Source organism: Panthera onca, chromosome D3 (assembly GCF_046562875.1).
Source record: "Panthera onca isolate mPanOnc1 chromosome D3, mPanOnc1 haplotype 2, whole genome shotgun sequence".
NCBI lineage: Eukaryota > Metazoa > Chordata > Mammalia > Carnivora > Felidae > Panthera > Panthera onca.
Window position 1 is genome coordinate 5,280,619 of NC_138350.1, and position 25,653 is coordinate 5,306,271.

General features: G+C 38.9%; 1 protein-coding gene across 4 annotated transcripts in view; it reads left to right on the plus strand.

The window, feature by feature from the left end:
* SBNO1 (strawberry notch homolog 1) overlaps nt 1–25,653 on the plus strand; it is a 59,120-nt gene that overhangs the window by 22,904 nt on the left and 10,563 nt on the right. For all 4 annotated transcript variants that reach the window (XM_078435903.2, XM_078435902.2, XM_078435904.2 and 1 more), the window contains 21 exons: nt 718–851; nt 1,048–1,138; nt 2,842–3,003; nt 3,880–4,015; nt 4,096–4,201; nt 4,337–4,490; nt 5,473–5,655; nt 6,178–6,275; nt 7,369–7,520; nt 9,480–9,677; nt 10,090–10,257; nt 10,366–10,541; nt 11,011–11,142; nt 13,000–13,135; nt 14,075–14,187; nt 14,279–14,350; nt 14,865–14,964; nt 18,835–18,909; nt 19,824–19,970; nt 20,056–20,150; nt 20,248–20,340. In XM_078435903.2, coding sequence (XP_078292029.1) covers nt 718–851; nt 1,048–1,138; nt 2,842–3,003; nt 3,880–4,015; nt 4,096–4,201; nt 4,337–4,490; nt 5,473–5,655; nt 6,178–6,275; nt 7,369–7,520; nt 9,480–9,677; nt 10,090–10,257; nt 10,366–10,541; nt 11,011–11,142; nt 13,000–13,135; nt 14,075–14,187; nt 14,279–14,350; nt 14,865–14,964; nt 18,835–18,909; nt 19,824–19,970; nt 20,056–20,150; nt 20,248–20,340 — 2,721 coding nt within the window. The remainder of the gene's footprint in view (nt 1–717; nt 852–1,047; nt 1,139–2,841; nt 3,004–3,879; nt 4,016–4,095; nt 4,202–4,336; nt 4,491–5,472; nt 5,656–6,177; nt 6,276–7,368; nt 7,521–9,479; nt 9,678–10,089; nt 10,258–10,365; nt 10,542–11,010; nt 11,143–12,999; nt 13,136–14,074; nt 14,188–14,278; nt 14,351–14,864; nt 14,965–18,834; nt 18,910–19,823; nt 19,971–20,055; nt 20,151–20,247; nt 20,341–25,653) is intronic.

A 25,653-nucleotide genomic window follows, 5' to 3' on the forward strand; every position in this document is an offset into this window, starting at 1 on the left:
CTGGCTCAGTCATGCAACTTTTGATCTTGGAGTCATGCAACTCTTGATCTCGGGGTCACGAGTTCAAGCCCCACGCTGGGCGCAGAACTTGCTTGAAAAAATAACATATATCCTTTGACCTAACAAGTGTATTATTGGAAGTCTATTCGACAGAACTATTAGATTGAGAACATATATATTAAGGAGATGGATAGATGGGTGGTTGACTTTGTTTTTGTTTTTGGTGGATGACTATTCGTTGCAGCTTTTTTAACTTTGGTGGTAGAATGCTGGAAAAGACTTAAAAGCCCATACCCTTGTGGGTGTTTGAATAAACTGTGGTATTAGTGTATGGGTATGGTACTGTCTTTTAAAACCATGAATTAGAGTTATGCTAGTTGTCTTGAGAGGGCTTCTGTCTTACTCCATTTCTGTAAAATAAGTAATGGCCAAACAGGTAACCATCCCCCATGTTTATGTGTGATTAAAAGTTTGTATTTGACTCTGCAAGCATTGAAACAGGTATGGGAGAAGCTCACCAGTTTGTTGACTTCAGTTACCTGGTGCATGTGAGTGTGGCAAGAAACAATACTTAGTAAATATAAAGAAAGTATTCATACTAAGCCAAAGCGTATGTCGTTTGTATACGCATAAATCACATTAATATTTCCCTGTTTAAAAGACTGATGACTAAGGTATTTGAAGGAGTAGATTAATTATCAACTTTCTCTTTTTTAGCAACATGAAACATTCCTACCTAATGGAGATCGTGCTGGCTTCTTAATAGGTGATGGTGCTGGTGTAGGAAAAGGAAGGACGATAGCAGGAATCATCTATGAAAATTATTTGTTGAGTAGAAAAAGAGCATTATGGTAAGTAAGTGCCAAAGACTGTGTAAGCTTTCTTTTGTGAATAATTACTTACGCATGTGAGATGGGTTTTATTACTGAGTAGGTGTATTTTTTAAGTGTCGAGGCCTGGTTTTATTTATCCTGAGTACTGCTGGATTGATGGAATTTGCATTTAATTTGTGTGTGTGTGTGTGTTTTTTTCTTTTTTATGTGGCAGGTTCAGTGTTTCAAATGACTTGAAGTATGATGCTGAAAGAGATTTGAGGGATATTGGAGCAAAAAACATTTTGGTTCATTCATTAAATAAGGTATGAAAGTTTTCTATTCAGTTAGTCATTCAGTAAATATTGATTCATCTGTGAGATTGGAATAATAACAGGTTCTACTTTGTAGAGTTACAAAGATCAAGTGAGTTATTTTACAGAAAGCATTAGTTGAGGGCTGGCCATTCTCATTGGGTTGTGGATTACCGTACGTCAGCTACTGTGCCAGGTACGGTTGGGTGGTGACAAACAAAATAGGCCTTGTCTCTGTCGTTACGGAGTTTATTCTCAGTCTTCGGTGTTGGTCTTTGTTTCTGAGGTGACTTTATATGCTGAAGCTCACAACTGTGTGTGGAAGGGTGCACTGTAGTAAAGCCGTGTGGACAGGTAGTGTGCCCATCACAGCACATAGGGAATTGTTGACTTTTGGAGAGTGATTTGGAGATTTGTCTGGTAGATTTGTGTATCTGTACCTGCGTTTATGTAAGAACAATACTGTCAAGTGGAAGAAAATGTGGGTAGGTATCTGAAGCAGTTTACTGTGATAAGAATCTTCATGTTCATTTAGCAAACCCTTACTGACCTCCTCCTGTGCACCAACTGCTGGAGTTACCAGGGTGGAATAGACAGACCTGGTTCCTGCAGGTGCCTCCCCGTTAGCCTTTTGAAAATAAGTAAGGACAAGCATTCCCTGTGGCCCTAAGTTGGTTCAGTGTCGCCTTGCTCATCATCGGCTTTTTGGGGTGGGGTATGACTGAGTGGGTTGGTGGTGCCGGTTCTTGAATTGATAACCGACAGCTCAAACTAAAAAACTGACCGGCATAGCTCGTTATTATATGACACAGGACTGACAGTGACTTGGCATATAGCAAGTGCACGATAAATATTTGTAAAATGAATATCGTGACTTTTTTCTTAGAGGGGAGCTTGGTTTATAACCTTGCGGCTTTTTGTTTTGTTTTTGAGAGAGGGAGTAATGGGAGGGACAGAGGGAGAGAGGAGAGAATCTTAGGCAGGCTCTACATCCAGCACAGAGCCCCATGCGGGGCTTGATCCCATGGGGGCGAAATCATGACATGAATTGAAATCCAGAGTAGGATGTTTAACTGACTTAGCCACCCAGGAGCCCCTGTAATCTTTTGTTGTTGTTGTTGATAGAAGTTTTTTTTCAACGTTTTTTTTTTTTATTTTTTTTATTTTTGGGACAGAGAGAGACAGAGCATGAACGGGGGAGGGGCAGAGAGAGAGGGAGACACAGAATCGGAAACAGGCTCCAGGCTCCGAGCCATCAGCCCAGAGCCTGACGCGGGGCTCGAACTCACGGACCGTGAGATCGTGACCTGGCTGAAGTCGGACGCTTAACCGACTGCGCCACCCAGGCGCCCCGATAGAAGTTTTTTGAGGAGGGCCTGGGTGGCTCCCTGCTGGGTGTGGAGCCTGCTTAGGGGAGTCTTTTCCTCTCCCTCTGCCCCTCCGCTGCCAGCACTCTCTCAGAAAAAACAAGGTTTTTGAGACTTTGATGAAAACTGGATCCTTATGTCATGAAGTTATGTGTGTGTGTACGTACATACATACAATGGTACGTGTGTGTGTATACGTACGTAGAAGAAATTTTGTGTATGGTCTTAGGGGTCCTTTGACTTCCCTAAAACCCATGATAGACTCACCAGTTTCCTGCTATAGAAGCTTAGGTAAGATAAATGTTTCAGAGAAAAAAGTATATTTATAACTTCTTTTTTCTTTTTTAGTTTAAATATGGAAAAATTTCTTCCAAACATAACGGGAGCGTGAAAAAGGGTGTTATTTTTGCTACCTATTCTTCCCTTATTGGTGAAAGTCAGTCTGGTGGTAAATACAAAACTAGATTAAAACAACTTCTGCATTGGTGTGGTGATGACTTCGATGGAGTGGTATCCTTTTCAATAAATGTTTTTATGTTTTTTAATGACACAAAAGTGCATGTGAGAGTAAACCTTTGGAAAACTACATCCTGAGGTTAACTGCAATTGCTGGGATGAGAGCTTTTAGGATAGCTCAGCATCCAAGGGGTCAGAAAGTTGATTCTGTTTTGTAGCTGCCATATAGGAGGCCAGTATGTAAGCTCCTGGTTTAGGGAAATGTTAAGAGGTGTGGGACGTGATGAATGCTATATTCCTCTTTTTGGGGATTCACGGTGCATATTGATATAGTAAAGCACCTGAGACGACTAAGGGGAAAAAACTGAACTTAGTGATGTTCAAACCTATTTACCCATGGCAAACCTTTTGCTGTCCTGCATGAGGAATGCCAGTTTTTAAAATGCTCATTAAGTTAGTTACCAATTTTACTTCTACTTAGAGAATTTGCCAAAATTGTGTGGTGGACCTTTCTTGCCAGGGTGGATCCTTTCCTCCATTCTAATCAAGAATTAAATATCAGGTTAAGAGAAATACCCAAATGAGAGGTTGCCTCTGAGACTTGAAAGGGAGGGGTTACGTCAAAGAGAGGCACGTAGAGGGCTTCATTTATGTTTGTGATCTTAAAAAGAATCTGAGGCAAATAAGGTAAAATGTTATAGGTTTTACAAAGCTGTATGATGGGTATGTTGGTATTATTTTAAAAAGTTAATGCTCAGGGGCTTATTATCCGTGGCAACTCTCCCTTCCTGATTATCTTGAACTTGGCCCACTCCTCTACCACAGAAATTTGGGATGTTCCCCAAGACCTTAAGGAAATAAAAGTTAAATCTTCTTTAAAGATTAGAAATACTTGCTACTGTGATGTGTTCCTTAATTCACTCTGTACAGATAGTCTTTGATGAATGCCATAAAGCAAAAAACTTATGTCCTGTTGGTTCTTCGAAGCCAACCAAGACAGGCTTGGCAGTTTTAGAGCTTCAGAACAAATTGCCAAAGGCCAGAGTTGTTTATGCTAGTGCCACTGGTGAGTTGTTATTTTATTTGAAAGATACATGTGTGAGTTATTTATTCAGCTATAACATGTTTTGTTTTGGGATTTTTCAGGTGCTTCTGAACCACGAAACATGGCCTATATGAACCGTCTTGGAATATGGGGTGAGGGAACTCCATTTAGAGAATTCAGTGATTTTATCCAAGCAGTAGAACGGAGGTAATGTAGTTTACGGTATACGCTGTTTGTTCTCAGTTGCAGTTTAAAAGAGGTGTTACTGCTAAAACCTTTTCCACTTATATTAAAGCCCTACTATATTTAATGATAGTTACTGTGTGTTTTAATTTTATTCAGAGGTGTTGGTGCCATGGAAATAGTTGCTATGGATATGAAACTTAGAGGAATGTACATTGCTCGACAGCTGAGCTTTACTGGAGTGACCTTCAAAATTGAGGAAGTTCTTCTTTCTCAGAGCTATGTGAAAATGTATAACAAAGCAGTCAAGCTGGTGAGAAGTTATTTCTTAATTCCTAGTATTTTTAATGTCTGTCAGCCCACAAGAGTATATTTTGCTGTAAAACAACAGATAAATCACCAGATCCTTACTTTCCTAATTTTCTAAGCTTTCTCTTTGTTAAAGTAATTTATTAGGAGAAAAAAGCTATTGGGGAGCCTGGGTAGTTCAGTCGGTTGAGCGTCTGACTCTTGATTTCGGCTCAGGTCATGATTCCAGGGTCATGAGATCGAGCCCCGCATCAGGGTCTATGTTGGGTGTGGAGCCTGCTTAAGATTCTTTCTCTCCCCCTCTGCCTCTCTCCACCGCTTGTGCACGCGCGCTTTCTCTCTTTCAAGTAAATATAAATAAATAAAACAACACAAAAAAGCTATTTACAATGGGGTGTCTGGCTGGCTCAGTCGAAGAGCATGTGACTTGATCTTCAGGGTTATGAGTTCAAGCCACATTTAGTGTAGAGATCACTTAAATGCATAAACTTTTTAAAAAGCCATTTATTTAAGTCGCATAGTTTTAAAATTACAGTGTAACTATTCCCTAAAATGACTGTAGTTGCTAAGAAGAGTTTCGAGGCAACTGTGAACATCCTGAAAAACATTTGTTTAGAGCTTCCCAAGCTACTGAAGTTGGTTTATTAAATTAATGTTAAGTAGTCTTGTGCCTAACGTTATTTTGCTTGAATCGGTCATTTTTAAAAAATGTTTATTTATTTTTGAGAGAGAGAGAAAGTACACAAGCGGGGGTGGGGTGCGGGGGAGGCAGAAAGGGAGACAGAGAGAATCCCAAGCAGGCTCCATGCTGTGCACGTAGAGCCTGATGCGGGGCTCGAACTCAGAAACCGTGAGATCATGACCTGAGCCAAAATCAGGAGTCGGACGCTTAACTGAATGAGGCACCCAGGTGCCCCGAATCAGTGATTTTTAAATAATTCACACTTACAGATGAAATATCTAAAATGTTGATTGTGTATCTTCAGTGGGTCATTGCCAGAGAGCGATTTCAGCAAGCTGCAGATCTGATTGATGCTGAGCAACGCATGAAGAAATCCATGTGGGGTCAGTTCTGGTCTGCTCACCAGAGATTTTTCAAATACTTGTGTATAGCATCCAAAGTTAAAAGGGTTGTGCAACTAGCTCGAGAAGAAATCAAGAATGGAAAAGTAAGTTGAAGAACACATTAATAGATTTATTCTTTGGTTATGTTTTCTAGTCTTGTGTGTTCAGGCTTTCTGCTTGGAAAGCCTGCTCTTTCTGAGAGTTGTAAAAGTATTAATGTAGTCAGACTTTAAAATACACATTTCTTTAAAGAATTTAGATAGCTCAAAAGACTATAAAGAAATAAACCACTATAATTTGGCCATCCATAGATATAACTACTGATGACATGTGGGTATTTATTGCCATACAGTTTTTTCTTTTCAGCAAAATATAGATATACTTGAAGTACACAGAACTGAGGCAGGGGCTTTAATTATGTCCACTGCTGTAATCCTATTTCCTAGCTAAGTTTTTTACACATGGTAGCATGCCTCAGATATATACAGAATAAATAAATGAGCACGTATGTACAATAATGGGTCATTCTTGTTTGAAATCCTTTTTCTTAACTATTTTAAATATGTAAAATACATCTTAAGAAACCACATGCGTGGTATTATTTATAATTCTGTTTTTCTCTCCAGTGTGTCGTAATTGGTCTGCAGTCGACAGGAGAAGCTAGAACATTAGAAGCCTTGGAGGAGGGTGGAGGAGAATTGAATGATTTTGTTTCAACTGCCAAGTAATGTTTTTGGTTTTAAGTTTTTATTTAGATTAGTTTTAAGTGTTCGCATTTCCTGGAGGCAAACGTTTTGATTCATCCGTACCATCATTAAAGTTTTTCTGATCTTAGTTTTTGCAGTTCTGTGCGATCCATGACAGTATATCCTTTGGAAAACAACATACGAATGCTCAGTTGTTAAGCATTTTGACAATATTGTGCCCAGTATTTGAACTAATGGAAGGGTATGATTTTTGTCTTGTAGATCTTGGAAATGTGTGACAGCTTGGATTAGTTTCTGTTTTAGTTTCAGCTTTGTGTGTTTGAAATTACCATTATCCGCACGAACAATAAGTAGAGTTTGCCCCAGTTTAGTAATCTGTGTATAAAAATTGCACGCAATCATGGGATATTGAAAAAGAGTTTTAAAAAGAAGTTTTTAGACATCGTTTCTCAGTTTATTTGCCTACCCTAGCCATGTTAACTGTGGTAGTAAAATTAGCAAAATAACCTTCGCCCCACCTATCTTTTGCCTCAGGCGATATATTCAAGTGGTTCCTTTTAAGGTGGATATAATCCAAAACTGCTTCTAAAAACAAAACATGCACCTACTAATCTGTTGTCTTTTGTACTTATGTGCCTATTACTATGTTTAAAATGGTAGGAGCTAGTCACGGGTGCCTATCAATGGCTAGTCCAAATTGAGATACGCTGTGAATGTAAACACAGGAGATTTCATTCAACGACTTAAAGTATATGTTTTACATCTCACTGATTGCATTTTGAAATGATACATTGATATATATAATACTAGAATATGTCCTGAAATGTGTTATTAAAAAAACGTTTGTCTAGTTTTTACTTTTTAACGTAGTTACCGGAAAATGTAAAAATTGCATATTTGGCTTGGCCTGAACTTTATTTCAGTTAGCGTTGACCTACAATATTAAAGTTATTTCAGCTGGATTATCACTGTTTTGTAAAACTGAACAGAGTATACAGTATTTACTTTTTAGGAAATGTATTTTAAAAATATATTCAGTAAGACTTTATATATAATAAACTATTTGGCAAACTGAGCCACTAATTGTCACTTTTTTTCTCCTATAAACAGAGGAGTGTTGCAGTCACTAATTGAAAAACACTTCCCTGCTCCAGATCGAAAAAAACTGTATAGTTTGTTAGGAATCGATTTGACAGCTCCGAGTAACAATAGTTCACCAAGAGACAGTCCTTGTAAAGAAAATAAAGTGAAGAAGCGGAAAGGTGGGTTTTTTCTCTTTAAATGATGTTGAAAATAGTGTAAATTTGAGCATTTTGAAGCAGCTATATTTTGGGATTGAGCCGCCTTCCTTAAATTGGCATGTAGTTGTATATTTTCACTGTTGCCTATGTGGTTTTGAACACACAAGTAACTCCCTGTTTTAAATCAGGACTTGAACAGTTTGGTGCTAGGCACTATATTAAGCACTGGCCATACATTGTTTCATTTAACCCACAAGGGATCCATATGAAAATAGGTCTTGCTCTTTGTTTTCTAGACAGAGGACACTAAGGCACAGAAAGATTAAGAGGTTAAGGAATCTTCCCAGGTTCACATAGCTAGTGGGCAATACACAGCAAAATCTGGGCCTTGCTATTGTTATAGCTGCATATGCATACACACATATGGTGTTTTTACAGTCTTTAAAGAGTCATTTGTTAATTTATTATTTTTAAGAATACACTCCGTGCTTACTAGACATTTTATAATATGCAAACTTCAGCTTCTGTTTAGATGCTTAGTAAGACGTTTGGCTTTCAGAAGTTAACTTCTCAGGCACCTGGGGGGCTTAGTCGGTTAAGTATCTGACTTCAGCCCAGGTCATGATGTCACCATTCGTGAATTCGAGCCCCGCATTGGGCTCTGTGCTGACAGCTCAGAGCCTGGAGCCTGCTTTGGATTCTGTGTCTCCCTCTGTCTGCCCCTCCCCTGCTCATGCTCTGTCTCTCTTTCTCTCTCTCTCAAAAATAAACATTAAGAAACAAAAGTTAACTTCACAGGCTTTCTCTAGGACAGTGATAACTTCCATTGGAATGTCTGTGATGCTGTGTATTCTAAACACAGTGGCTGATACTTGAGCCTTAATTTTTTTTATCTGTTGTAAGTACATGTTTTTCACATTTTTTAAGTTTATTTTGAAAGAGAAAGCACGTGAGCTGGGGAAGGGCAGGGAGGGTGGAGAGAGAATCCCAAGCAGGGCTCAAACCCACGACTCTAGGATCATGACCTGAGCCAAAATCAAGAGTCAGACACTTAACTGACTGAGCCACCCAAGTGCCCCTACATTTTTAATATGCTTGAAAGTGGGTTGGTTATTATAATTGAGAACATTTTTTTATGGTAGTGGCACAAAAAGTAATGCTGTGTTTTAGAATCAGTGGCCTCTTAAATGGTCGCGTGGTCGTTTCCCTTTGCTGAGTTATGTTCTTACCATATATACCATTAATATGTGAACTTTTAATGGTTTGTTCCAGATCTCTTTTCTGAATATTCAGTAAAATAATTCAAATCAGCACCCTGTTTGATTTCTAAAATGGTGTGTTATAGATTTTTTTTAAGTATTCCGTAAGTTATTTTTTTAAGGTATTTTATTTTTTAAGTATTCTATAAACCTATAATTATTAGGTCTGTTCTCTCAACCTGATATGCAGTTGGATTGTGTGAAAATGCCAGAGATTCTGTTTTGTGTCTGTTGTCCTGAATTTGTTTTGAAACATATATTTAAAGGCAGTCTTGGATATGTATTGACATGTTTCATTTCTTCTTAATAATTAAACTTAACCTGATTTCTTACGGGAGTCTAAAAGGTTAACACTTGTGAATTTTATGCACTTAAGGAAATGTTTTTCCTCTGTTTTCTCATGTGATTTAAAAACATTTTTTTTTCTAATGTTTATTCATTTTTGAGAGAGCACAAGTGAGCGAGGGAGGGGCACACACAGAGATACAGAATCTGAAGCAGGTTCCAGGCTCTGAGCTGTCAGCATAGAGTCTGACGTGGGGCTTGAACTCACGAACCATGAGATCATGACCTGAGCCGAAGTTGGATGCTTACCCGACTGAGCCACCTAGGCGCCCCCTCTGTGTTTCTCATTTGAATAACTCATGAGTTAAATGTAATTTTTTGGATATTTAGAATAGTGTGTTTGGGCTGACTGTCTTGTTTGGGGGTTTGAGGGTAGGTGAAGAAATAACCCGAGAAGCCAAAAAAGCACGAAAAGTAGGTGGCCTTACTGGTAGCAGTTCTGATGACAGTGGGAGTGAATCTGACGCGTCTGACCATGAAGAAAGTGACTATGAGAGCTCAAAAAACATGAGTTCCGGAGACGATGATGACTTCAACCCGTTCAGAGATGAGTCTAGTGAGGATGACGAAGACGGTAAGTGTGTCGGTTAAATATAAACTAAAGGATACTTATCTCTGTGTCTGAAATGGGATATATATATATATGTATATATATATATATATATATATTTTTTTTTTTTTTTCCCCTCCCTGTGCAGTACAAATCATCGCACAGATTCTCATCTTTGCTTGGTGGACAACTCCCAAGCTTGTTTGTCTTTTGGTAGTTTATCTCATTTATGGGAGATGGTGGCCTCCATTTTGTGTAGTGCTTTTTAACCTCAAACTCTGGCATTGTATCTTATGGTGTGTTGGATGTACTACTGGACCAGTGTAGCTGGTGACAATTATAAGTTACCAGTTAATACAGAAAATTCAAGTGTTACTGCCTTTGAAGATTCTGCTTCATTCACAAATGATTTGACACATCTTTTCTTAACTTTCAGATCCCTGGTTAATCAGGAAAGATCACAAGAAAAACAAAGATAAAAAAAAAAAGAAAAGTATAGATCCAGATTCTATTCAAAGTGCCTTATTAGCATCAGGTCTTGGATCAAAACGACCTAGTTTTTCATCTACGCCAGTAATTTTGCCTGCTCCTAACAGTGCACCAGGTATCTTAAGAGGAAGCTTGCTTTGTCCTGAAATGTACTTTTTAAACAAAACATATTTAAACTTTGTACTGATTTTTTTTTTTTTCTTACCAAATGTGCCTTATCTAGCCAACAGTAACACCAACAGTAACAGTAGCCTTATAACAAGTCAGGATGCTGTGGAAAGAGCCCAGCAGATGAAGAAAGACCTACTTGATAAACTAGAAAAATTAGCTGAAGACCTCCCTCCTAATACCCTGGATGAACTTATTGATGAACTTGGTGGCCCTGAGAATGTTGCTGAGGTAAATATGACTCGATCAGGGCTGTGTCTCTCCTTGGTCTTTTTTTTTGTGTTCCTTTTGGCCACTTCCAAAATGCTGAGGAATGAGTGCTATTTTGGATATCATAATAATGTGTCTAATTTTCTCTTAGATCTTAGAACCTTGTTCTGTATTTGTCTTCCTAGAGTCAGTGAATTCTTATCCTTAGTATCTGGTGTTTACCCAACACTGATCTGTTACTGCACCTGTCATGAAGCCTTTGTGATCATTGCCCCACATCTGCTTTCTCTGCTGGAATCTGAACTTCTCCAAACCAGAGATTGTATTGCAGTGTTCTCTCCCCCAGGGTGCCTGTGCGGCCCAGGCTGCACAGTACATACTGGCTTCATCGTCCCCTTCTGTCCCCCACCACGTTTCTCTAATGAAGGAGTCCTGGGTGTCCTGCGTCTTAATCAGGTAACTTAATTGTAAGGACACTTTGGTTTTTCAGATGACTGGCCGCAAAGGGAGGGTTGTGAGCAATGATGATGGAAGCATATCTTATGAGTCAAGATCTGAACTTGATGTCCCTGTGGAAATACTAAATATCACAGAAAAACAAAGATTTATGGATGGAGATAAGGTATGTTTTTCTGGGATGCTTTTCAATTAAAAGAACAATGCCCATATGTTAAAATTAATGTTTAGGGTTTTTGTTTGGTTTTGTTTTTTCTTTTAAAAGAAACTACGTGTGGGGGCACCTGGGTGGTTCAGTTGGTTAAGCTTCTGACTCTTAGTGTCGGCTCAGGTCATCGTCAGAGGGTTGTGGGATTGAGCCCCGTGTTGGGCTGCCAGGATGGAACTTTCTTGGGATTCTCTCTCTCCCTCTCTCTTTGCCCCCTCCCTCCACTTCTCTCTCTCAAAATAAATAAACTTTAAAAATAAATAAAAGAAATTGCGTTGAATGTTGTTATTATTCTGTATTTTTTAGTAATTGCACATACTGCACATTTTACATTTTCATTATTTTCTCACAAATTGGATGTAGTAAGTATTTTCTATTGTGCACAAAATTAAATGTGGATCTTAATAACTTTGGAGGCTTTCTACATTTTTAATCAGAATATGAAACTACTGAGTTCTCACAGGTCATCTTAATGCCTTCACATCTAATGCTACTGTCCAGTGTCAGTCTAATTTTGAGTCTAAAAATACATTTAAGCACACACAGATTCCTGATGGTCTTTGGTTTTGCTGATTCTTACTGCTGTGCAGCCGTGTCATATTAGGGTGATTCCTCTGAATGACGTTTAGATTGGCTTGCATACCTCACCGCTGTGGAGACAGACCTTGGTTGCCTCCGGAGGCTCTTTGTATAGCCTCTTACTGTTAAGTAACCATCAGGCAATTTTGAGATTCTCAGACTAGTTCTTCCCCATTTAGTTGGAATTAACCATAAGCATTTGCTGATGAGATTGCTAAAAAATAGGAGTGCCACTTAAACTTAATTCCTTAATTTAAAAGGTAGAATAAAATCTTAAATATTTACTCACATTTTTCTTTATATTTCAGTGAGTTTTTCTGCCTTTGCAAATGAAATAATTGAGGATAGTTACCATTATCAAAGTCTTCTGGAAATACATTTGTCTATTTTAAAAATTTATTTATTTTGAGGGAGAGCACGCATGAACAGGGGAGGGGAAGAGAGCCGGAGAGGGAGACTCGTAAGCAGGCTCTCTGCTGTCAGCATGGAGCCCTTCGTGGGGCTCAGTCTCACAACCATGGGATCATGACCTGAACCAATATCAAGAGTCGGATGCTTAACTAACTGAACTGGCTGAGCCACCCAGGTGCCCCTTATAAGTATATTTAAAAGCTCATGCTACGTATTTTAAAGATTGTAGAAAGAGGTATTACCAGTTGTGCCATGTACTTTGTTTCATGAATTTTTACCCATGTGCATTGGGAATTGTATTAGTTGGAATTAGTTTTAGCTGTTAAATGACAGAAAATCCAAAAGCATACTGATTTAAACAAGGTAGAAGGTAATTTCTCCCATGTACAAGTTTGAGTATGTAGACCAGGGCCGTTAAAGCTCCTTGAAGACTATGCCTCTTCTGTCTTATTCCTTTAATATGTGAACCTCCATTTTCAAGTTACCTATTTTAGATTCAGTCATAATACCTTTACATTTCATCTAGCAGAGAGGAGAAAAAAGGAGAAGGGCACGTTCTTGACTTTGAAGGACATTACTTAGATGTTCGTATCACCTACAGCCTACTGGAGTATGCCCACAATTAGCTGCCCTGCAAAGTGAGAAATACAATCTTGATTCTGGGCAGCCGTGTACCTGCCTAATTTGGGGTTCCATAATTGAAGAAGGAGGGGAGGATAGGTATTGGTGGACCACTAGTACTCTAAGAAATTTACTTAGGGTACTGGCCTACTTGTCTTTGTGCAAAGGTGATTATTATTTTTTTTCCCTTTACATTTAATACAGAATATTGCTATCATCTCAGAAGCTGCCAGCTCGGGTATTTCATTACAAGCAGATCGGAGAGCTAAAAATCAAAGGCGACGGGTTCACATGACTTTGGAATTACCCTGGAGTGCTGATAGAGCAATTCAGCAGTTCGGTAAGTTCCTACATTGAATATCACTTAAGAGATAGCTAGGGATCATTGGGAAAATGTGTACATATCAAAATCTATATTTAATGTCAGATATCTTAAAGCATGACGTATGTGTAATTTTGGAGTGGATTTTGTATTGCATATACCTAAAAATCTAGAATACGTGAATTCATTTCTTACCTGTTGTGAGAAATGTAAAAGAACTGTGTTGGATTTCTTGGGGGTTTCTGGCATTATATCTAAGAATAAGGTTCCTCGGGAATATCTTCATTATAGATCTTCAGGATGTATGTGGTCTCTGTCAGAGCACCTGCCACCTCATGTCCTTTTCAGCCCTCAGTGGCTTTACTGAAGGCATATTACTCCTCCCTTGCCCTACACATTCATGTTCCTGTGACTTGATGATTTAAAAAATAAAAATTTTGGAAGAACCCAGAGTGACTTTGCTTCAGAAACATTGTGGTTAACCCCAAGTGGGGCAGCAGTAATAATATGTTTATCATTGGACAGTTCTGTGGCAGTTTCTGTCCTTTTGTAAGGGGGGAGTAGTGCTCTGAATATGGATGTTGTTCAAGCGAGTGTTTTCTGTTTTGTGCCTTTTGGAGAGTCACAGTAATTGTTACTTTTTTTTTTTAATATTTACTTATTTTGAGAAAGAGACTGTATGAGTGGGAGAGGGACAGAGAGAGAGGGAGTGAGAATTCCAGGAAGGTTCTACAGTATCAGTGCTGAGCCCGACATGGGGCTCAATCTCATGAATCGTGAGATCGTGACCTGAGTTGGAAGCTTAAACGACTGAGCCACCGAGGTGCCCCAAATGTTACATTCTTCAGTTTTTCTCTTAAAAGTTTCCAGATACCAGCTTAGTGTTAAAATGCTAGAAATCGATCTCAGAATACTTTGTGTATAGGGAACACATAAGTATTTTTAATGTCTTTACAGGACGGACTCATAGATCAAACCAAGTCACTGCTCCCGAATATGTGTTTCTGATTTCTGAATTGGCAGGAGAGCAAAGATTTGCTTCTATTGTTGCTAAAAGACTTGAGAGTTTGGTAAGTTTTTGAAGTTGTATAGTTGTATGTAAGAGATGGTGAATGTTAACCTGTCTTCTGTGCCTTGATTGGAAACTTTCTGTTTTGATAGGGAGCGCTTACACATGGTGACAGAAGAGCAACAGAATCTAGAGATCTGAGCAGGTTCAATTTTGATAATAAGGTACATTTCAGCTTTCAGTATCTCTGAAAATTTGTGGTAGTGTCTAGTTCTCTGGTGAACAAAAAGGGGAAGTGGTTACTGTTTAAAACTTAAAACTGCCTCCTCTTATGTTTTTGCTGTAAAATGATAGCATCCTGTAAGACACAGATTTTCCCCTATCAGACCTTTGGTGATCAACTCTGCAGTATAATCGTATTTTCATCCTTATTAGGAAATAGGAATATAATAAATACTTGTGAATGAATCAAATGTGAATTTAAAGGAAGTTATTTATTGGACATGTGCTTTCTGCTATTGTGTGAACTAGCATATATATATATATATATATGTATATACATATATATATACATATATATATACACACGCACACATGTATATGTATATACATATATATAAAGTCCTGTCATTTTTGAATCTTTGGTACCATACATAATAGTTTTTATAGCATTCAGCTGGTCATGTGATTGAAGTGTAGCAAGTGCTGGAATTGGTTGACCTTTGTTTTTTATTGCAGTATGGAAGAAACGCTTTAGAAATTGTCATGAAATCTATTGTCAACCTGGATTCTCCTATGGTATCACCACCTCCGGACTATCCTGGAGAATTCTTTAAAGGTAACTTTTAAAAATTATCACTCAGGGGTGCCTGGATGGCTTAGTCAGCTGAGCGTCCAACTTTGGCTCAGATCATGATCTCACAGTTGATGAGTTGAAGCCCCACATGAGGCTCCATGCTGGAAATGCAGAGCCTGCTTGGCAGTCTTGCTCTCCCCTCGCTGTCTTCCCCTCCCCCATTCACACTTTCTCCCACTCAAATAAACTTTAAAAAATAAAAATAATCACAATAGAGGAAAACAAGTACAAGGTAGGCACTAAAACTTATTCTGACATGCGCTGTTTACATTTTCTTTGGATGTAAATTGTATAAAATTTAGAAATTAAAGGTTAACAGACACCTAAGTTGACTTCTTACAATCAGATTATTAAATTTCATTTATATGAGGTATTTTTTGCCATTGGCAGTTTATTGCATGTTAATACTAGATTAATAGAGCAAAGTGGATTTGTTACATTAATTTAAAATGACTATGCCAGGTAGCTTTTAAATTTTAATTTTAGAAAGTGCCTAGGTAAATAATCTGTGGAAGTTGGTACAGGATGTACGTAAAACAAAATTAACCACGTATTAATAGTTGTTAAAACTGGATGATGGGTTATGTGTATCTGGTTCATAGAGTAATTCTTTTTATATTTCTATACGTTTGAAATTTTCATATTAAAAAAAAGCCCCAGGTAGTGCTATAGAAATTCTTTTGACCTGTCTTGCAAATCTGTAGAATACTTTTTCCCCATGAATGTAAGTAGTCTAGATGATTTTGATTTTTGATGATTTGTTTTATAATTCAGAAAGTTATGAAAATACTTTGGAGGGGGTGCCTCGGTGGCACAGTCGGTTAAGCGTACGACTCTTGATCTTGGCTCAAGTCATGATCTCATGGTTTGTGAGTTTGAGCTCCACATTGGACTCTGTGCTGATGGTGTGGAGCCTGCTCGGAATTCTCTCTCCTTCTCTCTGCCCCTCCCCCGCTAGTGTACATGCTCTTTCTCTCTCTCAAAATAAATAAGCCTTTTTTTTTAACGTTTATTTTTGAGGGGGAGAAAGAGAGTGTGTGCAAATGGGGGAGGGAAAGAGAGAGCGGGAGACACAGAATCTGAAGCAGGCTCCAGGCTCTGAGCTGTCAGTACAAAGCCTGATGCAGGGCTCGAACCCATGAGCCATGAGATCATGACCTGAGCCGAAGTCAGATGTTTAACCAACTGAGCCACCCAGGCACCCCTCAGAATAAATAAATCTTAAGAGAAAAGAAAATATTTTGGCAAATATGTAGATGTAGGGTATTTGAAACATTATTGTAGAGTTAGAATTTTTCACTAGAAAGTCCTTTCCAGTTGAACCAGTATTGGTTCATTATTTAGTATTGGTAACAAGCTATATTGACATACTGGCAAGGATGCTTATAATCACTGATGGCATTTAACAAAGCAGAAACTACAGGGGCACCTGGGTGGCTCAGTTGATTGAGCCTCCGTCTCTTGATTTTAGTTCAGGTCATGGTCCCAGAGTTGTGGGATCGAGCCCTGCATCAGGCTCCTCGCTGGGTGTGGAGCCTATTTAAGATTCTGTCTCTCCTTTTGCCTTTCTCCCCATCTCGTGCTGCCTCTCTCTCAAAAAAAGAAAAAAAAAACCCAAAGCAAAGAACCTATTAATTCTTTTCCTCTTTCTCTTTTTTCTTCCTGTTTTTTTGTTGTTTGTTGTTGTTGTGTTTAAAATGACTCCCTCATTTGTTTCTATTGTTTTTTTTTCTCATTACATGTTACTTGGGACACCTGGATGGCTCAGTTGATAAAGTATGCAACTCCTGATCTCTGGGTTGTGTGTTCAAGTCCCACGCTGGGTGTGATTACTTAAAAATAAAATCTTAAAAAAAATAAGTAAATTACATGTTACTTACAAGCAATGAAAAAAGTCAAAGTATATAATGAAGAACCAGTACTCTCCCCTTAATCCCCCCCTTTCTCATCTGCTGAGGTCACAAGTGTTGACAGTCTGAACAAGGACCGCCTTCTACATCTTTTCTCCTTGTTTGTCTAAACACAGGGCTTTTTTTTTTTTAATGTTGTTGATATCACGTACAGTGTACTTTTCTCATTTAATAACATAGACCCCTCTTAAAACTCAGTAGCTATAGCACTAACATTTTTTTAACATTTATTTATTTTTGAGACAGGGAGAGACAGAGCGTGAACAGGGGAGGGTCAGAGAGAGGGAGACACAGAATCTGAAACAGGCTCCAGGCTGTGAGCTGTCAGCACAGAATCCGACGCGGGGCTCGAACTCACGGACCGCGAGATCATGACCCGAGCCGAAGTCGGCCGCTTAACTGACTGAGCCATCCAGGCGCCCCTAACATTTTTTTTTTTTTTTTTTAATTTTTTCTTTCTGTTAAATTTTATTTATTTGTTTTGAGAGAGACAGAGATAGCATGAGTAGGGGAGGGGCAGAAAGAGAGAATCCCAAGCAGTTTCTGCACTGCTAGCACAGAGCCCAGTATGGGGCACGAACTCAAGAACCACGAGATCATGACCTAAGCCAAAATCAAGAACTGGACGCTCAACCAACCGACCCACCCAGGCGTCCCAGCACTGATGTATTTTTAACATTTGGATGATACTCAACAGCTAGCTTATACAACAGTTTTTTAATCATTCCCTCATTGGTATTCAGGTGGTTTTCATTTTTTTGCCATCATAAACAGTGATGAAATTATACAGTTATCCTTCTGTACAGATTTTCTTCCACAAGACTGGTTTCCAAAAAGAAGGATTTTTGGCAGCAGAGATCTCTGGCTGCAGAGTTGTCACCTACAGAATTTAAACAGTCTTGTGTGTGTAGCAGAGTACTGACTGATTCATTAAATGTGTAAATAGGATGCAATCATGCTTTCCTATTGACTCTGTTCTCTTAGACCCTCATTCTGTAAGTCTGGTTTGGACCCTGGACGTCAGTAATAAAAAGCCCCACAAACTAGGATGCATGGGTGGGTTCATCGTCCGACTCTTGCTTTCGGCTCTGGTCATGATCTTGTGGTTCATGGGTTCGAGGTTCACACTGGGCCTTATGGTAGCAGTGTGTAGCCTGCTTAGGATTCTCTCTCTCTCTGTTCCTTCCCTGCTTGGGCATGCTCGCTCACTCTCTCTTTAAATAAGTAAATAAATATATAAATAAACTTTATTTTTAATGATTCTATTAATTTTTTGAGAACGAGAGAGGGTGTGAATGGGGGAGAGGCAGAGAAGAGGGAGACGCAGAATCCAAAGCAGGCTTCAGGCTCTGAGCTGTCAGCACAGAGCCTGACACGGGGCTTGAACTCACGAACTGTGAGATCATGACCTGAGCCGAAGTCCAATGCTTAACAGACTAAACCACCCAGGTGTCCCAATAAATAAACTTAAAAAAAAAAAAAAGGCCCCATAAACTGCCTTCTTAGTAACATAATTCAGAACATGTTAACTAACTGTTACACATTTTGCTTTTGTACCACCTTGTCAATGCTGATGGGTAACATTTGAGAGGGAAGCAAGATTAATAGCTTGTTTACACAATTATTTAATCAGCTAGTCGTCTTTACGTGTCCAAAATTGTTTATGGCCTGTGGGTGACAGCTGCGTAACCAAACATCTCCACTTCCAGTGACTTCTGTTGGGAAGATGAGATATTTTAATGAAGTAATATAGTGTGAAGTTTGAATACTATAGGATTTTGGAGTGCCTGAAGACCTGTGGGGATGGCCATTTAATTCAGCTAATAGGAACTGTGAAAAATACTTTAAGCTGTGTTTTAATGCTAGAACTTGATGTAGTTTGGTCATCTCACAGCTCGTTGAGTCATTTGGGCTATAAGGTTTTTTATCAATTTCTTGACAGATGTTCGACAAGGACTGATAGGAGTTGGCCTGATAAATGTAGAAGATCGCTCAGGAATTCTGACTCTAGATAAAGGTAAGAGTATGAGTTTTGTACATAGACATAACTGTTGCTGTATCATTACGTACAGCCCCTTTTGTTTATACTTCTGTCAATTTGAAGTTTCAAGTTTGTAGTTCTCAATCCCTCCTCAGTGCTCCTCCTAAACCACTCTGGCTGGTTTTTGCTAATGTGGTTATTCAAAAGAGATTAAACCTTTATTATGTCCATATAGCAGCAGTTTTCAACCCAGGTTGCATGTATGATCAACTGTATGATCATTTTAGAAAATGCTGAAGCCAGGGCTGGGGCTTAGACGTTGCTATTTCCCACAGTTCCAAATGTTGTAGCCAAAGTTGAGCTTCACAGACGTATAGCACTTAGAACTTTATAAATCAAGATTTCATGTTGGAGAACAAACATTCTCATGTGCTAAATTGTGTTCATACTTTCAGTAAGTGGAGTTGAAGATGCAGAAATTCAGTAGGATCATTATCTTTTGGAGCATGTGTGCGGCCATACTAATTGTTAGAGGTAGACATGGTCAGGTTACAGCTCTGTTCTGGGAGCAGGGGGAAGTCAAGGCTGTGAGGGAAGAGCATGGGGGAGAAAGGAGACTTGGCCTAGGCCTAGATGAATGAGTTTTTTCTTTTTTCTTTTCTTTCTTTTTTTTGATGTTTATTTTTGGGAGAGAGAGACCGAGCACGAGTGGGGGAGGGTCAGAGAGGAAGACTCAGAATCTGAAGCAGGCTCCAGGCTCTGAACTGTCGGCACAGAGCCTGTTGTGGGGCTTGAACTCACGAACTGCGAGATCACGACCTGAACTGAGTCATGACCTGAGCCACCCAGGCGCCCCATCTTTTTTTGTTGTTGTTGTTAATTCCAGGGGCGAGTAGATTTTAATTGCCATTTGAATGTATTAAATCTTTGACATAATCTTGTCCTTGCAGATTATAATAACATAGGAAAATTCTTAAACAGAATTCTCGGCATGGAGGTGCACCAGCAGAATGCGCTCTTTCAGTATTTTGCAGACACACTTACAGCCGTTGTTCAGAATGCCAAAAAAAATGGAAGATATGATATGGGAATTTTAGGTAAGTGGAGAAACTTGGAAAATGTCCTGTGTCTTCCTAATAAAATGTTCTTTTTTCACTTATATGTTGCTTTTTCTTTTTTAAGATCTTGGTTCCGGAGATGAAAAAGTGAGGAAAAGTGATGTTAAGAAGTTTTTGACTCCAGGATATTCAACCTCTGGTCATGTAGAGTTATACACTGTAAGTTTGGAAAATGTGCACATTTAAATGTAATTTCCTTTTGTGACAGGCACTCACAGAAATGAGTGTAATTTAAGTTTTATTATTTCTTTTACAGATTAGTGTAGAGAGAGGAATGTCTTGGGAGGAAGCTACCAAGATTTGGGCTGAGCTGACAGGACCAGATGATGGCTTTTACTTGTCACTGCAAGTAAGACTTGTTTCCTTGCAGTGCTAATTGTGAAGATAGATAATGCATCACCATTGCCAGAATTCTAATTATCTGTTTGCTTTGTGCCAGTTTTCCAGTTGTATTTAGCTTTTTCTGTTTTGATCATTTATCTCTGTAACTGGGTTTGTCCTTTTATAGACACTTTCATTTAATGGATTATGATGGATATTAGGTACAAGTTTTGGATTATTATATATTAGTTAATTGGACTGTTTTGCATGGGATAGTGACCTTCTTTTGCCAATATAAAGGACTACATAGTTTTGTAGTCTTATATTAAGCTTTATATCTTAAACATTGATTCATTGTTGGCTATTAGTGTAAATAATTCTTTAATATTTGTCAGTAGAGCTAAGGAGGAGGGAGGTGGGTATATGTATGTGTGTGTACGTCTAGACACACATCCCTACATCCACAAATGCATGCATGCGTGTCTATGTGAAATCACATAGGGCCTAATATCTTGAACTTTCCTCTTAAAGACTGTGGAATTTTTACGTCCTCTCTTCTCTGGTATCTGTGTGTTCTTTTCTTCAGTAATAATCTTTATTCTCCATCGCGCACAGGATGATAAAATAATGATACTATACCTAAGTATTCCTGAAAATAATTTGGAAAAAAAAGCATGAGAGGTTTTTTTTTTTTTTGGGGGGGGGGGGGGGCTTCTCCTTCCCCTCATTCTCCCATTTTAAAACATAGCTGTGTTTTTCTGCATTGTTAGCATATGGCACTTACATAATATGCTTTTCTTTTAATACTTAACCTTACCTCTTAAATTTAATGCTCACCTCTCACTAGTCCTGAGGTTACTATCACTAATCATTTTGTTTGAAGCCTGTTCTGTAGTAGAATCCTCAAGAAGGGCTTGGGAGCATTACTCCCTGAGTTCTTAAATGGTTCAAGTTTGTGCTTTGGTACTTAAAAACCACTTTACCAGGGGCGCCTGGGTGGCTCAGTCAGTTGAGCATCCGACTTTGGCTCAAGTCATGATTTCACAGCTCGTGAGTTCGAGCCCCATGTCAGGCTCTGTGCTGACAGCCTGGAGCCTGCTTTGGATTCTGTATCTCCCTCTCTCTGTACACCACTCACACTCTGTCTCTCTTTCAAAAATAAAGATTAAAAAATTGTTTAAAAAAAGATTTTTTTCTCAGGTCTTGTTTTATATGTTTTTATTAAGGTATAGCATACATAACATAAATCTTATACAGTTCAGTGAATCTTCCCCTCCCCCCCCTCGTTTTTAAAATGTTATTTATTTAGAGAACACAGCAGGGGAGGGGCATAGTGAGAGGAAGAATCCCAAGCAGGATCTGCACTGTCAGCTCAGAGCCCGAGGTGGAGCTTGAACCCACAAACTGTAAGATCATGACCTAAGGCGAAATTAAGGGTCGGCCGCTTAACCGACTGAGCCACCCAGGTGCCCAGAATTTTCCCCTTTTTAATTTGTTTTTTTTGTTTTCATCTACATACTCAAAGGATTCCCTTTAGAGTTTGATAATTTTGTGAACGTATATTGGTATTATTCTTAGTTAGTATTTTCAGGTATGTGATATGCTCTTTCAATATAGGAAGTTTCAAATCTTTTTTCTTTCTGTTTCAAATCTTTTTATTTCAGAAAATTTTCTAAGTTTTTATTTGCAAAGACTTTAGTATGGTTTCCTTGAATTTCTCTTTTATCAAGATTTCTTATGGGTGCTTGGGTTGCTCAGTCCAACTTTGGCTCAGGTCATGATCTTGTGGTTCCTGAGTTCAAGCCCTGTATTGGGCTCTCTATGGCTCAGAGCCTGGAGTCTGTTTGAGATTCTGTCTCCCTCTCTCTCTCTGCCCCTCCCACACTCTCATGCTGCCTCTCTCTCTCTCTCTCTCTCTCTCTCTCTCTCTCTCTGTCTCTCTGTCTCTGTCTCTCAAAAAGAAACATTAAAAACTTGATTAGATTTTCACCTTTTTTTTTTTTTTGGCTGGAATTTTATATATTTGTCTATTTTAATGTTTATTTGCTTATTTTGAGAGTGAGAGAGAGAACGTGAGCAGGGGAGGAGCAGAGAGAGAGAACATGAGTGGGGGAGGAGCAGAGAGAGAGAGAGAGAGAGATTTTCACCTTTTATTTGTTATTTTGTCGTGAGTTGTTTTTAATCTATTCCTTCGTTTTGTTTTTTTTTTAATTTTTTTTTTTTCAACGTTTATTTATTTTTGGGACAGAGAGAGACAGAGCATGAACGGGGGAGGGACAGAGAGAGAGGGAGACACAGAATCGGAAACAGGCTCCAGGCTCCGAGCCATCAGCCCAGAGCCCGACGCGGGGCTCGAACTCACGAACCGTGAGATTGTGACCTGGCTGAAGTCGGACGCTTAACCGACTGCACCACCCAGGCGCCCCTCATTTCTTTTTTTTTAAACAGCTTTATTAAGATAGGATTCATATACCATCCAATTCACTTCAGTGTATAGTTCAGTGTACATTGTTAACTTTTAAAGTTGTGGTAAAATATATAACGAAATCTACCACTTTAACTCCTTTAAAGTGTATAATTCAGTGGCATTATGTTCAGTATTGTGCAACCATCACCACTCTCTATTTTCAAAACTTTTTTATCATCCCACAAAAACTACAACCGTTAAACACTCTCCATTCCCCCTTCTCTTAACCTCTAATAATCTCTGATCTCCCCTCTGTTTATGAATATGCATATCTGCGTGCCTCGTATATGTAAGTGCAGGCATAGAATACTTCTCCTTTTGTGTCTGGCTTTCACCCGGCATAAAAGCCTTCGGGGTTCATTCATGTTGTAGCATGTGTCCGTGCTTCATTCCTTTTTGTGACTGAATAATGTTCCATTGTATGTATGTGCCACATTTTAGTTTTGATTTGCAAAATTTGTGGAGAGGCCAACTGTAAACAAAGACCAGGTTGAAGATGTAACTGCATAAAAGAGACCATATATGGTGCTGTCATAAATAAGCTAATGTAGAACAGGTATCCTTAAATAACTTCTACAATGGATCAGATAGTAAATATTTCAGGTTTTGTAGGCCATAGATGGTTTCCACTGACTATTCTTTTTTGTTTTTGTTTTTCTTTTTCCCTTCCTTTCTTCCTTCCTTCTTTCCTTATTAAACTGTTCGTGTTTTGTTTTTATTTTTTTTATGTTTATTTTTGAGACAGAGCACAAGCAGGGGAGGGACAGAGAGAGAGGGAGACACAGAATCTGAAGCAGGCTCCAGGCTTTGAGCTGTCAGCAGAGCCCGATGTGGGGCTCAAACTCACGAGCTGTGAGATCATGATCTGAGCTGAAGTTGGACACTTAACTGACTGAGCCATGCAGGCATCGCTTCCCTTAAAGTGTTCTTAAGCTTAGGAGCCTCAGGCCTGATTTGGTCACAGTCCTGATTTACTGGCCCTTGATCCAAGAGCAAAGCTCTCAAACTGAATCTGGCTCCTAGTTAATTTATTTTTTGAAAATCTTACTGAGGTATTTGTCGATTCACATGAGGTTATGAGAAATGATACAGAGAAATTGTACACCAGTTTTCACCAGCAGTAACATTTGATAAAACTACAGCATCATCATATCAAAACCAGTATGACATCACAATTACTGATCGAATTCAACAGATTTTATTATTCTCCCTTAGATGGGATTTTTATTGATGCGGGTTAGGGTATTGGCTATTCTTTATTTGTTCCAAACTATGGCCAGAATTTACACGCTGGTCGGTTTTGAGGAAAGTGCTGATCCTCGTCTCCCTTTGAGTGGAAGGGCGTGGTAACACTGGTCCTTTGTTACTTCCTGCACGGCAGCGGGCCATTGGATGTGAGGAGACGCAGCCTTAGAAGGGGCAATCCTTCCAGGAAGGTGCAGGTGTTGTTTGTCTTTGACACTCTACAGAAATAAGCAGGTGTGCTTTACAGTGTTTAATGTGTGTTAACATTAGGAAAACCATGTCAAAATCACTTTCATTTCCACTGTAACATGATGATTTATTTTGTAATTGTAATGAACTAATTTGACACTGTAAAGATAGATTACACTGTTAAATGCTTTAAACACTGTCCTCCAAGCATAATTATTATATGGAGTTTCACATCAACTGATAAAACATCAGAAAATGTAATTTTTACCATAGCTATTGTTTTATAGACTTTGTAAATGTATAAACAATGTTTCAAGATCATACAAATGATCTTTAATATCTATGAGATAAGTAAAATATTAAGTGTTTTTCTTTTATCAGTGTAAGAATTAATGTAAAGTCAGTAGCTCAGAGAACAGTTTGTTTTGTAGAGGGGCTGAGAAAGTATCTTTACTTTGAAACTTTTTTTTTTCCTTCAGTTTTGCTCCAGAGATTATTGCTTAGAAATTGTTCACCATTCTTTAAAGGAGATGTTAATTTTCCAGTCTTAATTTTCCTTGAGTTTAATGGGCTTTTTCCTTCCTCTTAGTATTTCTGCCATAACTCCCAACTTTTTAAAAAAAATTAAAAATATGTGTAAGTTCCATCATTTGTCTGATACACCCACGTCTTCCCTTTTTACCTATATATATTTATTATTTGCTCAACGTTTTGGCTTTTTTATATCGTAGCTTTACTGTTTACAGATCATGTGATGTCTTACTTCACCCTACAGCAACCGTAGGGATAGACAGCCCTGATGGATGGATTATAGATGGGTGCAGGGAACTGTGGGTGATCAAAATCATTATCTTAGAGGTTATGGTTCATTGTAACTTCAAGGAGAGTAGCTTTTTTTTGTTGTTTTTTTATACATTTTATTATGAAAATTTCTAAACATAGAGTACAGGTAAGGCGCCTGGGTGGGTCAGTCAGTTGAATGTCTGACTCTTGATTTCAGTTCAGATCATGATCTCACGGTTTGTGAGTTGGAGTCACGCGTTGTGCTCTTGTGCTGACAACCTGGAGCCTGCTTGGGATTCTCCCTGCCCTGCCCCTTCTCTGTTCTTCCCTGCACACGGTCTCCCTTTCTCCCTCTCTCTCTCAAAATAAATGAAAGAAGAAATGGGAGATGCATGGGTGGCCCAGTTGGTTAAGTGTCCAGTTTCGACTCAGGTCATGATCTCACCGTTTATGAGTTTGAGCCCCGCATCAGGCTCTCTGCTGTCCCTCTCGCTCTACCCCCCCCCCCCCCATTCACAATTGCTCTCTCAAAAATAATAAACGCTTAAAAAACAAAGAACAGTAGAGTAGAGGTAAAAGGATTTTCCTCTGAAGACCCTTTCTACCCCCTCCCTAATCTCCTATCTCATGGATCTCTGAGGCAAGAACATGGCCTAG